Below are 17,857 nucleotides of genomic sequence, written 5' to 3'. Positions count from 1 at the left end.
AACACAAGATACAAAAGAGAGTTCCCACAGCGATAATGGACCCTTTAATGACATGCAAGAATCTTCAGTCATACAGAAGGTACTATTCAGAAAACCAGCACCTGCAATCCTTGTAGCTCTTCGGATTTGTTCTTCAGTTAGCAGTATGTTTCCTGCACAACACACCCTATTTATGTTAGGAAACCTGGCAAGATTCTGTCCTAGCAAGGCTGGCCTCTGTCACCCACAGTACCCAGTAGTCACAAAGTAACATTCACTGTGGAAGTTGTAAGGACACCGCCAGATTACAAAATTCAACCTATTAAAAGCATCCAAAGTAGTTCAAAATTTAACATATTCAAGCTGTATGGGATACAGCTATGGGGTTTATGTTTGTATTTGGATTTCAAGAAGTTTGTCTCACACGACAGACAAACATCACGGTGTCTTTAAACTTCAAACTAACTTTATCTTAACCCACAAGTTCTTTTGCTTTTGCTCTTCCTGTTCTCTCTCTGTCCTGCTGTCAGAAGGAATGAGCGAGCACAGTTGCTGGCCAGGGTCAACTCCCACATACATAAAATCCCTAAATTAAGTTAATCTTGAATCTGATTTTTCTGATGTATTTAAGAGAAAGCCATTAGAAAGCTGGTCTGCAGTTCTATCAATCACACATTATTTGGATTTCAACATGTGCTACTATTAAAATACTAAGGCACAACACTACAGCAAGGCATCTGGTAGTACTACTGAGTTTTCAAAGACAGGTTATCTGCCATTTGCACTATAGCTACAGAGGAGTGCTGCTCAAAAGAAATTACTCTTCCGGCCATGACTGGCAGTACAAATTGCCTCCCTGACTACCCCACAGGACCTTCCTTCCCGGCAGGAGAAAGCAGCTGGCACGTGGGTGGATACAGTACCAAAATTTTGGCAAAGACAGTGTGTGAGACTTGTAAGAGACCATTGAGGGAGAAAGCAATGGCACAAGCACAGTAGGCACAAGCAGACTAGCTGATCACTCATTAAAATACATCATGTCAGCACAAGTTGCAGTTCAAAAAGCAAGTCTACCTGGGAATAGGGTGGAAGCCACTTTCCAAACCACTGTCCCAGGGAAGATACAGTAACTCAGACCTTCATCTAAACATACTTTTCTTACCTCATTCCCTGTTGACATGACTGCAACCACCGGAAACTTGTTAACTTCTACTTCAGTTACTCCAACAGTTGCTAAGAGACCAATCTCAGATGGACCCATGTGGGTTCCTTTAGCCAACACACATTCGCCTCTTTTAATGTCATGTCCTATAGGTCTGAGCACAGAGAAAAATGAAAGAAAAACAGAATGAGATTGAAAGTATATTTCCTTGACTGGTCCTGCTTCAGGTAAGGAGTGTCCTGGGATGTTTATTACTCCAGTTTTCAAAATGTCAGTACTACTTATGGTTAAAAAATTACTGTAAAAATCACCAGCCTTTCAATTCCTTATTTTACTGTTTATGAAGGAGGCTGTTACAGACCTGATATCTTGGCCTGGTCGAGCCTGCACCAGGATTCGAACCTCTAGTTCTTCAGTACCCTACAAAAACAAGGAGATCAAATACGGTCAGCTGGGTTATTCAAAGAAGATTAATTATCTTTAATTTCTCAGAATTCTACACAGCTTATGGAACTCATCACACTGAGACTGTATGGTTTAAGCATCATCACTGTTCTCCTGATCAAGTGTCAAGATTGTAATACAGTGTGTGCTAAAATGGAACTCCTTTCTAAGAAGTTCTGTCTTTGATGAGCTCACCAGCATTGAACATATAGTTTTACCTTCCTTTATTTAATGATCTGTGCACTTATTTATCTTTCTTATATTATGTCCTATGTATTTATGTTGATCTGGTATATTAAGCAGATTATTTCTCTCAACCAACTTGATGTGCTCCAACAATTTCAAAGATGGCATTTCAAAAAGACCATTATTCTGATAGGCAATATACCACTACATCTGCAGAAAGACAGGAAGATGCTATAAGCAGTAGCTGTTTCAGGATTTTCATGTCGATTCCTGCAGTGGAAACACCTACTTGAGAGCTTTGTACAAATCAGAATAAGTCTGATTTGACCGTATTTTTCATGAGGTTAAACCACAACAAGAGAGAGTGGCTTTAAAAGTCTGGTGTCTACTTTAATATTTATCCTTACTTCTTCAGAATTTCAATGGTTTGCTGGCTCATTCAATGCAAATAAGTGCAAACAAATGGCACATGACCTATATTGTTAACATTTGATGTAAATGCCCTGCAAATACGTTGATGATATATACACTCAGCTTTGACTGCTAGTCTGTCTGTAGCACTAAAACTACAGCTGCTTACACTGGAACAGATTTTGTTTTTACATTATCATGTAGTGCTTCATACTTACAGTACCTCAAAGTTATAAATCGGACACGAATACTACAAGACAAAGAGGCACATCATTGTCACTTGGAATTTTTACAGGAATGATATTCTTGCATAGAATACTGGGAGACGTCACTTTTCTTAAAGATGGTATGGGCTGCATTTTCTGAGTTCAAACTAAGTGCTTTAAACTAAAGGCCCCAAAGTTAAAGTTAACGAATGTGGTGTTACGTTCAGATTGTGATTCTGTTTACCTACTGTGAAAATGGATAAATGAAATCAGGAAATTAACAAAACCATCAACCCTGGAAAACCTTATTTCTTTATCACAGCATTTTCAAAACATGTTTGAAATGCGAATTCTGTTTCTTTTATACCTGCTCCTCTTGTTTAAGAGAAGAGAGTATTTTTGGCTGCTAATATCCAAAATAGCTGTGCTGATGCCTAGGATGTCCTTTTATCTCCCTTATTCACATTTGAAACTCTAAAAGATGCTTTAGATTGAGATGAAAATCTGGGGCAACAGTTAGCCTAAGTATTATTTTATTTTTACAACTCTGAGGGTGGTTGGCCAGTCATGAAGATCCAAATTTTCCATATTTTTGATAGCTAGGAAGTTTCTAGGGAACCAACAGCACACATTTGAGTAATAAAAAAGGTCCTATTTAGGACTCCTGGATTAGAGGAAACAAGCGGAAAAACCCGTGTTTTAGGAATTTAGTAATCCCAGGTTTGCAAAGCACAGTGGAAAGTGACTGTGGACAACATGGTGATGTGCGGAGATTATTATTTATGAAACTGACGGATATCCCAGAAAGCTTTAGGAATACAAGAGAATGAAAGGTGGTTAGTGGCAAGGCTTGCAGGGAGGTATGGCATCTTCCATTTGGTGTGTATCAGGCTGCATTCTTCTTGCTATTTATTAAGATATTTTCAACTATGTCTGAGTGGTTTACTTTGATGGTCGTTAACAGCCAGCATCCATGCTGATATAGTGATGCTCAGTTTTCATACAGGATCTATTGTGTTGGTTGAACACATTTGGCTCTTTTTTCCTACAAGGTGACATAAAAACTCAAAATGAAAAGGATGCAGACGTGTTTTTGCAAGGATCTTTCTTAATGATTGTGCATTTGGAAAACTGATGAAAATTTATTTTCCTGCTGGACAGATGCAGTTCCTTTCAGAACCGTGACTTCGACAGTCATCTGGGGAATGCTTGCTATGATATTTAAATACTGCTACTGCAACTAGAGGTCAAGGACCTCCTTTAAAAAGTACTCTATGTCTTTTCAGAAGAACATTTTTCAGATGTTCAAGATTTCATTTTAGTGAAATCCCAGCTCTGAAGGAGTTCTTAACACTAAAAAGAAAATTATTCTTGAAATATGTAGCCACCCAGGCACAAAAAAAAAGAAAGAAAAATAATATTGAAACTATACTAATTATTTATGTACAGGATTAGTAGAGTGGCATATCCAAGGACAAGTAGAAAATGAAGGGTACCATCTCCCACGTACAGGCAGGAAAAGGAAGGTGGATGTGGCTGACCATTTGCTGAAAACCTCAGTTTAAGTGAATAAACAATCTGTTCTCACATGCACAGGAGAACGTGGACAGAAAAAGTATGATCCAGGAAGAAAGTCATCCAAAGAAGTAGAAAATATCAGGTCATGATGTCTGTTGTTCTGCAGCATGACAGTCCTCTCATGATGAGGTGGGCAACAGCCACAGAAAACTTGCTCAGTAAGGCTAGTGGAATGATTAACAAGCATTGAAGGCAATAGTATATTTTACAGGAAGATATAATCTACACATACGCATCCGTAACCTCAAAGCAGGACTGAGTCTGTTAGAAAGAAGGCCAGCCTAGATGGCTTGCTGACCTCAGATGTAAAAATCTATGCTTTTACAGTAATAAGGCATAAGAAAGGATCATGAGAACATGGTTCAGTTTTTGTTGTCTTCATCAGCTTTGAACACTAGAATTCACCTGCTTACACCCCAGCTGCAATTGCAATGCTAGCATAGAGTTATGGTGAAGTGGAACAGCTTGACAGAACAGCAGCAGAAGAGCAAAGCCTGATTTGAGCAGAGAACCATGCACATACTTAATTCCAAAACTGAACTTGGAAGTTGTGTCAAAAAGAGACTATCTTCTTGCCTTAAAATCTGTCAAATGATGGAAAACATGACAATGGTGTCCTGAAATCAAAGCTGGGTAAGGTAATCATTCAGAAGGAATTCTCTGAACATGAAGTCTAAGATGGGCTGTTTGGGATGGAGCTGTCTACATATAGCTCTTGTACTTCACCAAAAAATCCCATTTTACTTTGTTAAGACAACTGTGTGTACAGAATTAGTATTATTTTCCCCACCCATGGCAGGGGAGTTGGAACTAGATGATCTTAAGGTCCTTTCCATCCCTAACTATTCTATGATTCTAGTAATCATTTTTTTCTGTGGTATTTTGCAGCATCTGTAAGATAGAGCGCCAATATGATTTATAGGCGTGCTGGAAAATCTGTTCAAACTAAACAGAGTTAAGACTATGTTCTGAGGGAATATGCACCTTATCCATTTGCTGGCTTTCAGAGGTCTCAAATTCAGTAATTTTCTCACTTTACAGGAGCACAGAGGTATACTGAAGAAACTTTAATAAAAATTGGGGGCACTTCTCCTGTTACACAGTAAACCCCCTTGTTTTAAATGCATGTGTTTATTGTAAGGTATGCGCACAAGACACATTCTGAAAATCCACCAAATTCACCTTTGCTGGAATGAGACCAACTCTGATAAAACAGAACCATCTTCATAGCATAATTTAAAATAATCCAAGCTATCCCCTGGATTTTGCAGACTTAAAACAGTTCACTTTCCCACAGTTTAATTATATCAGCAGTAACGCTGTAATATAATATTTCAAAGTACAATTCTGGGAACAATATGTATCTTAAGAACACTTTTCCCTTTCTTACTTGGTGACTTTAGAGGAACTTTAAAAGTCCTTGTCTTGCTGAGTGTCAGGATGATCCTGAAATATAAAGAAGATTGCTCTACTGCTAAATGCAGACTCAGCAGAAAAGAAGGAAATACTTCTCATTGCCATTACTCTCTATTTTAAAATGCAATTACTCTTGGCACACAAATTGGACTGTAGTTATGAATCTCCAGGAGGCATGTGACTTTCACTCAATTCATGCTCCCAAACACTTTGGCGTCAGCATTCAACAACTGTGATGAAAAATCAACGTCAAGACAGGTAGGTCTGTGGTACTGTTACCACAGCCTGAAAAAGTGAGTAGAATTGCCACTAGGAACTGTGGTGAAATTCCTCAGATTTCTGAGATGAACACAAGAGCTTTCCCGCAGGACCATCATATTTACAGGATTGTATCATGAGCCATTTTCCATTGCACACAAAAGAAAAATGATTTTTAACTTGTGACTCACATCATCTGATTCCCTGATGAGCTCTGTATCTTCCACTTGCACCACCGCATCAGCACCACATGGAATTGGAGCACCGGTTGTCACGCGCATTACCTGACCAGGCATCACAGTCTGAGTTGGCTGAAAAATAAAAAAAAACCCCAAAACTCAAACCATTTGAACTTTATGAAAGAAATGTGAAAACCTAAAGTTCTTATTTCTGCTGTGGCTCTGGATATACTGCTAGAGATATCGACAGGTATAAACTTTAAGGTACTTTAAGATCATTAGGTAATTTCTTCAGATCTGACTTCTTTTATATCATCAGATATTAGGTGGCTTCACATTTCTCCCCTTTGTATCACAAGAACAACTTTCATAAGCAGCAGTATACTGGTACTCTGGTTGGCTCAGAAAAATAACTGGCTCAGAAATATAACAGATGGTGACCTTCCAGAAACTTACATGAGCGAAAACCAAGTAGTTCTGCATACATAAGTATTTTGCAGAGTACTCTGGTCCTCAGGGTTAAAATTTCTTTGGTTTGGTTGCATTTTCGTTCTGTTTTGTTTTACCAGCACACTATATGTAAAACCCCAGCAGCTTAGAAGTAATGTAACCAGTGGCTTCATTTTGAAGCGTATTTCCTTATACTGAGAGACAGCTCAACGCTAGTTAACACAGAATATCTATCTTTGTACGGGTGAGTTTAGCAAAGCTGCAAATTGATAATATTCTACAATGACGTAAACTCACAGTACATTACAAAGTTTCAGCAGAAGCAATACAAAGAATAAAAAAAATCAGAACATGATAAGACAAATGATATGGTTTTAATAAAATTCTCAGCAGGCAGCCTATTTTAATACACATTTTTCAAAATCCAGAGTAAAATTTGGCCATATTTGATTATAAGAACTTAAGAAATAAATACCTGAAAGAAAATCTTTCTGAAAAAGAAGCTGGCATAATGATTGAGATTTCATTGCTGGAATATGAATGTTTGCTCCCTGCAGCACTTTAGGAAGCCCATCTTATTTAGGCATTACTGTTACTAGTGAACATGTGCTATACACAGATCTACACAGCTGTGATCAGACCAACATATTCTCTACATGTCACACTCATAATTCATGTGCAGATTGACTCTATATTCCATATGCAGCACTGGAGTTTGTCCAGGACTTCTCAGACTACAATTAGCACATATCTGATAGCAACTCATGGACCTGAAATACTGCCTGCCATCATTTACTCCGTGACTTGTGACAGGAGGCTGTTAGACATTTGCAAATTCTAGACCAGTGACCAACATTTCAGCTGCACAAAGCTGTGACTGCCTTTCCCATTCTTCCTCCATTTTAACACTGTCATAATGTCTGAAACATGAGTACTACTTTGAAATGTGTGTATTTCAAAGGCTGGTCACTGGGACAGAAGCCCCAGAGTCAGAAGCCCCAGGGACAGATTAGAAATGGTTTGTATCTGGTTTACCATATCACAGTGACCTATGTATCCCAAGGAAGAACAGAGCCTTGAGCTGACTGAATCCTGACCCTGTTCTATGGGTAACAGAAATGTAACATCCTTTGGGAAGAACATAAATGAAATCCTAACTAAAAAAAAAAAAAAAAAGAGGAAAATTCACACTTGCCATATGTCACGGTTACTGTGCTTTTAGGGCAAGATTCGTGTTATCCTGAAGTAGGTATCTAAACCAGATGACACAAAAATCATACTTTAAAAAAAAAAAGGTACTTACTTCTCACCACAGACTATGCAAGGCACTATGGATGAACAGCTGAAACAGTGCTGGTAACTGGAGACACTTAAAAGTGAGAATAAGATAACCTTGTCTAGTGTGTTATTTTGATTTTTATGAAAAAAATATAAAAAATTGCAAAAGGCAAATCTTACACCTTGCATTATGGGAGCGCTTTGACGTATTGTTGTAGGTATAGTCTACAGGTACATTACAAAAAGGTAAAACTGTTTTGGACTTACTAACGTATTGATGACTTTAGTGACGATTTTCAGGGTATATTGTATAAAAATATTCTCCCATTTAAAATGCACTTTTTGGGCCTCAAGAATCACAAAGAATACAAAATGTCAACAATTTTTCCAGAATTCATTGCCTATGGTGATAAAATGCGCTGTAACTACCCATGCTCTTGGAGTTTATTACCAGATGAGTTAACTTTTTTGAGATGTAATGTTGTGAAACATTTAAACAATTCATGATACAGTAAGAGCTGCTTTTAGAATTGGTTGTGTTGCTCATATATTTAATTTCCATTTTTTTATCCTTTGAGAATTTGATCAGATTAACTTTATGAACAAAAGTCAACCATCAGATTTGTGTGTGAGCCTCCAGGGCTGTGTTCTTTTGTGCTAGAGAATACAAAGATAAATAAATGATCGCTTCTCAGAAAGCATAACATATAACAATTTCACAGTTCTTTTAAAGGCCTCAGAGATCTCACACTTACCCGGAATAGGGCACTATGGGGTTCTGCCTTTTGCCTTCATCACTGATAATTTATTTAATCTCAGTCACTGAGTAAAACCCAGAAATAATGTACCGAGCACAGCCCCCATCTGACATTTTCTCTTGCACATATTACACCTCCCCTGTGTGACTTCCATTGACCCATGCTCCTTTCTGCAAAAAGGCCCAAGTTAATAGAATGTCTGTTTCCATCCTATATTACAGCTGACCAGTCACAGTGGCTCTTACAAACATCTTTCAAAAGTCTTCCATGAAATGCTAAACTCCAGCTATGTAAGTCTTCAGGAAGACAACCACTACTCCCTGTGGCTGAGTTTTTCACACAGAGGCCATGTGGATGGCTCATGAGTAGTACTCTCAAATGTCCCCTAGCCTCCCCATGCAGGACAGTGTCTGAAAGGTTTCCTCAATACAAAATAAAAAGTGGTTGTTAACATAAACGCAGCCACCTAAAAATGGAAATCAGAAAATAATAACACAATTTACAAATTGATACAGAAATGTGCAATTTGGCTATACGACCTCTCTGCAATTCTCAGTCCTGTTTTCTTCCTCTCTACTTAGCATTTACATAACCTTTTTCCCTACAGGAGGAGCCAAATCTAAACCTATTTTGAACTCCCTGCTGTGAATCATTCTGTTAATTGGTCTGTAACACGAAAAGCAGAATGTTGCTGCTGAGAGTGACTGAAGGGTGAAATGAGACCGAGGAGCCTTCCAAGGCTATAAATAATTTCTTGGGAAGGAGACGAACCTGAAGATGTGTTGGCTCAAGAAAAAGCCATTGACCAATTATTCAGAGGTCAACAGCCTCATTTTTCCAACTTTCCAATGGTATTTTCAGAACTATTCTCTCTCTGCAAGCCTCCTCCCACCCAGTTTTTGTTCCTTGCCAGAGAGGCTTCCTATTCCTAGTTATCTGGGAGGACAGACCGTCCCTGTGGAGAACCATTTGTGAACTGAATTTTGTAGGAGGGGAGCAAGCTCCCACTTGCCCTTTTATTCTTTGTACAAACCTGCTGAATTCATTAGGATGTGAAACCCTTTAGGCCTGTGGGCAGTCTTCCGCGTTAGACACAGCTTCAACAGTCTTGTTTTTCAGCACCACTGTGCTGTTATATTTTCTAACGAGCAAAATGATAATATTGATGACAGCTGAATAAGGATAGGAGTGATAATTCAGCAGGTTACTCTGTTGGTTCTTGGTATTTTATAGTGACCATGAAGAGGGTTGTAGAAATAGTTGTCAGTCTTTTGGATTCTGGACTAATGCTTGGAAATGCAGACAGAAGGGCTAAAAATCCAAGGCAGGTAAAAAGCCTACAAAATTCATTAGTTTACTTTTTTTTTAATATTTAGAGTAATTTTACATATTTTGTATAACATGTTAATTAATCTAAGTTCACACGAATATCAGTATTGAGAAGATGTCTACTATACCAAAGTTTAATTCATGATGATGGATGGGAACTACAGCAAGAATAACTTTCACAGCTCTGGGTATCTATTATGATTTGCCAAAATAAACATCTAATACACAGTTAGAGGCAGTTCAACTCCATTTTTTAAAAAAAGGAATAATCCTGCAACTGTTAATACTTCTAAAACCTGAAACAACTTCTAAAATACATCTATTTCACTTGGACTTTTTGTTTAACAGTCAAAATAGCCACACTGTAAAATCATCATTAAAACTGACTAATCCTTTGTTTTGCCTGTTATTTATTGCCTTTCTCCATCATTTCATATACAATATACAGAATTATAAACTGGGACTTGAAAGAGCTGGAGAAACATTTTGGACTAACTCATGCTCTCCTGAACAGAAGACAGCAGGTATAATTAAATTGACAGAATAATAAAAGTGGCTGAACATAACTGATTTTTTTTTTCCATTACCCCAGTATTAATACAGCAATTTAATGAAATGTACTCTTTGAGTTTGAAAGCAAATCATAAATTGTGTCTATTCATGAATATTTATCTAACACAGCAGGTCATGAATGGGTGCTGCCCCAACTTGCTCTTAAACTCAATCCACACGTGTGCTAAGGTGTACAAACACTCTTCGTTTAACAAGCAAAAATCCCCAGAGCGACACCAGAAACCTGGCTCCTGACAGGCTTCCAGAAGTTTGTTCTATAATTACCTTTCTTTAAAGGCTTTATACAGAATTCTTACGCTTCGTTTTGCAGGGATCAGTGTGAAGTATGCAAGCACCTTCTGGAAACAGTAACTGGGCTGACACCCCTTTAAAAATCTGTCAGCACTAAGGGGTTAAATAATGCTTTTCTCTGTGTATGAATTGTAATGCCACTAGAAACCTTACGTCCTCTAACACTGTACTAGGGCAAAACATTACAGTATACACTTCTATCAGACATGTCAGCATAATGCTTGGAAGGATTTTGGGATATCCTTGTTAGCTCCTTATGTAACCGTACTACCTCCCTTTCTGAAATCATGTCCTGAGGCACATAGCAGGATTGTGGTACAGCTGTGTCCTACTTCATGTCACCTTCAAGAATGCTCAGTTACTGGAGCACTAGCAAGGCTTGTAAAAATACTAAGCAGTATCTTATGAAAGAAAAGTACATTAAAAAAAAAAAAGAAAAAAGAAATTGTGCTCACCTGCTCACCAGCCTGGGATTCCCCTATGATGAATCGATCTCCTGGGCCATCAGCAGCTGTTAAGATGGATAATGCAAATGGTAAAGGCTGAACCAAACAAACGATGACATTAGAAATAAAGAGCAGAAGAACCAAAGAATGATCTAAGACTCAGTTCTTCAGTGTCAGCGTGAACATTTCAAATGCAAACATTTGCAAGCAATTCACATTTTAGGTCCTTTTAAGTTGTGTTTGTTATTTTGAAAATTACAGGTTCTATAGTACTTTTAACTGAATATTTTTGGGCAATAAGGAATCATGTAAAAGCAGATTAGGAGGTATTATAGCTATAACAAATAATTAAAAGAGCTCATGAGATTATTTTTATAAATATGTCCATTGTGAACAGATCTTTTTCTTTGTGAAAGTAACACAGGCGTATCACATATTTTGTAAATACTGATATTTCTAGCTTCTATCTCAGCCTTTGGAGGAAAATGTGGAGAAGTGCAATGGTTACAGACTGCACAGATGACCTTACAGCTTTGGCATTTTCTGAAAAGCAATAGGGCTTAAGATAGGGCAACTTGGACTGCCACATTAGAAGTCTTGAGTTGTGCTTCTTTTTGTAACATCAGGAGTTAGCGCTGAACTAGATACCTTATACCTTTCCCTGAAGCCCTTCTGAAAATAAAAAGTCTGAGATGATTGATTTAACAAACTGAAAGTCTCCAGGATTTCTAATTTAGCCAAATCTGTACTTTTACAGGGACAACAAAGGTACTATTATTAGAAAAGTTCAAGCTTCTGCCTGCCTCAGAGCTCTTTTGGCAAGTTGCACTAGTGGTATTACATGCTTTCTACCCTGTCCAAGGACAGCAGGCATGCTGCCAAGAGTGTTCAGACAAACTGGGTTCATATGATCATATTTAAATATGTCTTTTTATTAATTTTAAATCTGAAGCTGTCAAAAGCTGATTTTCCAGAGATGAAGTCTAATCAGTGACAACCTTTACCTTAGTATCTTCTGTTTATTTAGGAAGTCCTGAATATACAGTCAGATAACCTTATCATATTGAGAATTGCTTTCAGGAATCATAGAATAGTTAGGGTTGGAATGGACCTTAAGATCGTCTATTTCCAATCCCCCTGACAAGGGCAGAGATGCCTCACACTAAACCATGTCACCCAAGGCCTTGTCCAGCCTGGCCTTGAACACCACCAGGGATGGAGCATTTACTACTTCTTTGGACAGCCTTTTCCAGTGCCTCACCACCCTCACAGTAAAGAACTTCTTCCTTATATCCAACCTAAACTTCTTCTAAGTCTGCATCTATTATCCCTTGTCCTGTTTCTACAGTCCCTGATGAAGAGTCCCTCTCCAACATGCTCGTAGGCTCCCTTCAGATACTGGAAGGCTGCGATGAGGTCTCCACGCAGCCTTCTCTTCTCCAGGCTGAACAGCCCCAACTTTCTCAGCCTATCTTCAGACAGGAGGTGCTCCAGCCACCCCCATCATCCTTGTGGCCCTCCTCTGGACTTGTTCCAACAGTTCCATGTCCTTTTTATGTCGAGGACACCAGAACTGCCCATTCAGTCTATATAATGACTTATCACATTTGTACTCATACATCAGCTGCAGATGCAGATCCATACATACAACTCTGCAGATGAGGATCTCTGGTACTCAGTCAAGTTTTAACTTTAATTGAAAACCCTACCGAACAGCTTAATCTATAAGCTTTAGAAAAAAAACACAAAATAACAAAGTGGAGAAGGACTCTTGAACTACTTGTCCTTGAATAATGCATATGATACTAGCGAATACAGTTGTCAGACCTTCCCTGTAAAAAATATCCTGGTATAATCCAGGAAAAGAAGAGAAAAAAAATCCCTAGCCAATTATTTTAGACCTGGTAAAATGCTACTGAGTTAAATTTTATTCCCCCATTAAAAATGACACGGAGAAAAAGTTTATAGGTGATGAGCAACTGATATACCTTGAAAGAAATGGAACAGGTTTTGGGCAGATGTGGAGACAGTGTTCTTACAGGAGAATGGACATTTGGTACATGAACTCTGAATGACCTCAAAAGATACAGCAAGCCCATGAGAGGCCTGAAGCAGCTTGAGCAAGCAAGGTAAGAGGAAACAAGGCTAGCAAAGCAGCTGGAGCAAGCGAGATAAGAAGAAGCAAGGCTATGAAGGAAAATGAAGTAACCACATTAGCATATGCGTAACAGCTAGCAACCAATCATTGTATTAGCTTAGGTGCGTGCTATCCTCATGCTACCAATCATTGTACTAGCTTAGGTGGGTGCTATCCTCATGTACAAACCAAGGCGACCAATCAAAAAATGTGTGATTGTGTGTAAAGGAAGTAGAATGATATAAATATGTGCTTGTCACACAATAAAGAGGCTCATGCTTGATTCACATTGGATTGTGCATAGTCGATTTCTTTGTTCCCTCAGGCAGACAGCTTTATGTGATTGAAAGCTCATCCTTAATTTTTTTTTTGTCAAAAATTCCCATTAATGTAGTCAATATTATCTCTGCCTACAAGCTTTGTTTCTCGTATCTTGAGATAACAGGTTTACTAGAATAGAATAGAACAAAAAAATACAGTTGGAAGAGACCTACAGTAATAATTTAGTTCAACTGCCTGACCAATTCAAGGCTGACCAAAAGCTAAAGCAAATTATTAAGGGCATTGTCCAAATGCATCTTAAGCACTGATTGGCTTGAGGCATTGACCACTTCTCTAGGAAGCCTATTCCAGCGTTTGATCACCCTCTCAGTAAAGAAATGCTTCCTAATGTCCAGTCTAAACCACCCCTTGCACAACTTCGAACCATTCCCACACCTCCCACCACTGGATCCCAGGGAGAAGAGATCTGCACCTTCCTCTCCACTTCCCTCTTCAGGAATCTGTAGAAAGCAATGAGGTCACCCCTCAATCTCCTTTCCTCTAAGCCAGACAAACTCAAAGTCCTTAGCTGCTCCTCACAGGACATGCCTTCCAGCTCTTTCACCAGCTTTGGTGTCCTCCTCTGCACCCATTCAAGTACCTTACTATTACTCTATTTGAATCCACCACCAAAAATTAGGGTCTTTAGTGTTGGTTCTGGCAGAAGTTGTTGAAGATTGCGATTGTAATCATTCTGCTTATTCTGTGTATTTAGAATCATTTACTGAGATTGTACTTGTGCTTTCCCTTACTTTGTAGCAATCATATTGCAAGACAGCATTTGCCTGATCCCAAAGCCTTTGTCAGTTAGCATTCTAGTCAGAGATTCCTTTCTTAGCTTTTCTCAGCTTTATATTACCTGAATTTTAATCTGGCTCCATCTGCTCCCTTGCCACTATTACTGGTCATTTTGGTCTGCCTGTCTCTCACACACACAGCTGACAGATAGCTGCAGTCAAACTCATCTTGTAGACCTCGATTTTTGTTTTGGTATCAAATCCATAGGAAAGCTATTGGACTACATCCATAGCCTGGGTTTGCAGACAGTCTATTTCATGGACAGTTGTTTTCCATTGTTTTAGCAGCCAGTAACAAGATACTTTAATGTCCCTAGCAGAAAGTTTGCCGTCATGTCCAAATTTAAACGTTGTATTATGATGATTCAACCCCTACCACAATGAAATCAGTAATGGTATAATGTTCAATCATGTATATATTCATTTTCCTCCTTAAATACCTGAGGTGAATATCATTAGTCTTACTTTACAAAGGGAATAACTGATGCACAGAGAAGAAAGTTGTTCAAAATCATGCAGCTCCTAGTGGCAAAGCGAGGATGGATTCAGGTCTCCTGGGAAACCACTCACTGCTTGCTCCATAAAGTCACACTACTAATTTTATTTATATACAGCAACACCAATATTCTTTGAAGTAAAAATGAATTCTTCTTTTGAGATGTAAGAGTACAATATTCCTGAAAATTCTCTAATTCAATCATAAAATACTTCATAAATAGAAAGCTGGACCTGTGCCAGTTCAACTGTACGAAATTCGTGATCAAATCAAAACCAGAGGAATAGAGGAAGAATCTGTAATTCAGAAACAGATGTTCTGCTACTCTACTGAATTCTCAGTATTTTCAAGAAACTCTCTGGCAACACAGGTGCAAGTCCATGAGCACACGCTGATGTACATTTATGCATATACATATAAATCCAGTGAACAGATCTGAATTCAATTTTATGATATTTCTTCAAGACAGTTGCCTTGTACATAATCAGCAATGACCTGAATAAAATCTCAACCAAAATAACCATTGCTGGATCCAAAACAGGTGAACTAACATGTTATAAAGTGGCTTTACAGACACGATACTGTATGTCTACAAAGCAAGAGTTTACCTCTGACAGCATAGCCATCTTTTACAGATGCTGGAAATGGCGGTAGATTATCTTTTGCGTATACGTCTTGTGCAAGGACCCGGCCCATCCCATCTAGAAGAGACAAAAAAAGAGAACAGACCACGCTCCATATCATTATGGCTAGAGAAAGAGAAAAGAAACCTGTGAAAAGCAGTGAGTTCTGATGGATGAAATGTATGTGTACGGGACATGAATAGATCTGTTGGGTTTTTGATTTCTGTCTCTACATAAATGAAAAAAGACTGGAGTCTGAAAGTACTGATGGAAGATTTCTTCAGTAAGTCTGTGTTCCTGACTATAGTGAAACTGCTGACAGCAGGTCTGAATGCCAAGTATCCACACCCAGAAGTAACAGTTCTGGATGCCTTTTTCTGTCTCAGGATGAGAGAGAAAAAACAAGTATTTGTCTCTTCAAGACAAGTTTTTCTTCTGAGATCTCTTAAAAATACATACTTTCCTGTATTTCACTTTTAAAAAAAGTTAGTGTTTTTTAAAAAAACTTTAAAAATAACATTTCAAAAGTTAATTTTTTGTGCAAAAGGTGAGAGGTGATGGATTGAGCCCAGAGGACTCAATACAAACACTAATGATGGATAAGTTTCCATAAATTGACAAAGAAGTTTTGTAATACATTAGCTTTGCCCAATTGCTAGGAGCATTTCTGCTTAATGGAGGGTGAGTGCATTTAAGTGTGAGGATTATTGATATAAATTTACACTCTTATAGTTCTAAATATTTTAACATAAACTTCCCCTTCACTTAGCAGCTATGACTGATGAGCTGTAATTTGGCTCAGCCTCCCTGTAGAGACTGATAGGAATTACTTTACCCTCAGTCAAGTGTGCACTACTTGTTTGCTTTTATGGCACCAGCAAGAGGGTTTTTTTCTGTAGTATGATGTGGAGCAGAGTGGAAAATAAATATCTCATCCCTTCATACAGTGGGTGAGTGAGAAAGAATATTTATTATATGTGTGATCAGATGGACTAGGAAGGGGCACAAAGGTCAGAACTAATGAGATTGGCTTGATTCCAGTATAGTATGTCTATGTGAAGAAAGAAAGCTTATTGCTTAATAGAGGCCACAGCTCTTAGAAGTGTATTGTGGTACAGGAAGGCAACATGCAGCTGAAAATATAAAGGAATGAGTAAATGCATGAATATTTCTGCCAGGAGAATTTGCGTGGATATGTACCTTATAGATTATGATCTTTCAGACATGCCAAAATAGAAAGACATAAATAATGTTTCTTGTTTTACAGATAGGGAACTTGATATAGTTCTGGATTTGCTGGGAAGCTAAAAGTCCTAACATTGCACACTAAACGGACAACTTGATTTGAAAGCGTTCAGCTCCAGTAAAGTGGTATTATAAATGGAAGTTATATTTTACTTATTACAAAAAGTGATTTAGTAATTAATTATAATAACTATAACATCATTATGCTCACATCCATATGTATCATCCTTCAGCATGAGGAGACTCACTGAATTTTTGAAACAGGTATTGCTATGAAAATGCTGATAGCATCTGTTAAAGCAAGTAGAAAAGCATCTTTGTGATGGCTATTAGTATGTCTGTGCATCACTGCGTATCACTGTCCATGCTAAACAATATAGAAGTTATTAGAAAGCTCACAAGAGCTTGTACGCTTGCACTGAAAAAAAGAATGCACAGACGTTTAAATTACAGCATAGAAAAGGCACCTATCAAAGGCCTAGTAAAAAACCTTCTGTTCATAGATGCACAAAATCTCATACAAAAGTGATGCTTCTAATTTTAGCAGGCATGTTATGTCTTCATTTTACTTCTTGTCTGCATGCAAAATCACACCAATTAAAGCAAAGTTGAACAGTATGTTCCTGGCATTCTGCCATGCAAGATTTGAAGGGAATAAATGGCCAGCTAGTAGCGGGAATGAAGTTTATTAAGGGGAGAAAAATGTAAGAATTATTTGCTAAAGCTGTAGGCATTTAAAACGAAGAAAGTCAGCAGCTAAAGGACAATCTGAAGTGCCTCTGTACTCTCCTTTATTTGGGCAATTACTGTTTTACCTTATTTTGATTAACTGTAATTAAAAATAGATGCTTTGAAATACTTGAATGTCATCAAACTGTCCCTTGTGATGCCCATAGCTTTCTGATTCTAGTGCAAAATGGAGAATTACATTAAAATCACTTTTTAAATTTAGGTATTTTCTAAAGCTTATCTGGTGAAACTGGTACAGTCCTGTGAAGAGTTTTGATTTCTCAGGGTATTGGTACTGTGATAAAGCAGTGAGACAGACTGTACTAGAGGTGATGGATTTGCTCCCATTCTGTAAATATTGCCCTGGTAGCACTTCAGTGTGATACAAAAGGTCAATGCTATCAAAATAATCACCTAGTTCAAAATGAATAACAAGTGTAAAAAAGTGCCCAAACTCTACCAGGGCTCCTGGACTACATCAGTAAAACTGCTCCATTCTGAGGCTTAAAACATGAAGTGTGGATTGCCTCTGCTTTGCACTTTCAGTATCAATTAAACTTCTGCC

The 17,857-nt window shown here is 38.1% G+C and overlaps 1 protein-coding gene across 16 annotated transcripts in view; it reads right to left on the bottom strand.

The window, feature by feature from the left end:
• GPHN (gephyrin) overlaps positions 1-17,857 on the bottom strand; it is a 293,631-nt gene that overhangs the window by 31,750 nt on the left and 244,024 nt on the right. For all 16 annotated transcript variants that reach the window (XR_010614153.1, XM_065686703.1, XM_065686689.1 and 13 more), the window contains 5 exons: positions 15,304-15,396; positions 10,954-11,009; positions 5,832-5,951; positions 1,503-1,561; positions 1,142-1,295 (listed from right to left, as the gene is read on the bottom strand). Coding sequence is in view for 15 of the 16 variants with exons in the window: in XM_065686703.1 (XP_065542775.1) it covers positions 1,142-1,295; positions 1,503-1,561; positions 5,832-5,951; positions 10,954-11,009; positions 15,304-15,396 (482 nt within the window). In the remaining variant the exon portion in view is untranslated. The remainder of the gene's footprint in view (positions 1-1,141; positions 1,296-1,502; positions 1,562-5,831; positions 5,952-10,953; positions 11,010-15,303; positions 15,397-17,857) is intronic.

The sequence above is a fragment of the Lathamus discolor genome, chromosome 6 (genome assembly GCF_037157495.1).
Source record: "Lathamus discolor isolate bLatDis1 chromosome 6, bLatDis1.hap1, whole genome shotgun sequence".
Lineage (NCBI taxonomy): Eukaryota > Metazoa > Chordata > Aves > Psittaciformes > Psittacidae > Lathamus > Lathamus discolor.
Note: the sequence above shows the minus strand (reverse complement) of the source record. Positions and strands in the feature narration are given on the sequence as shown.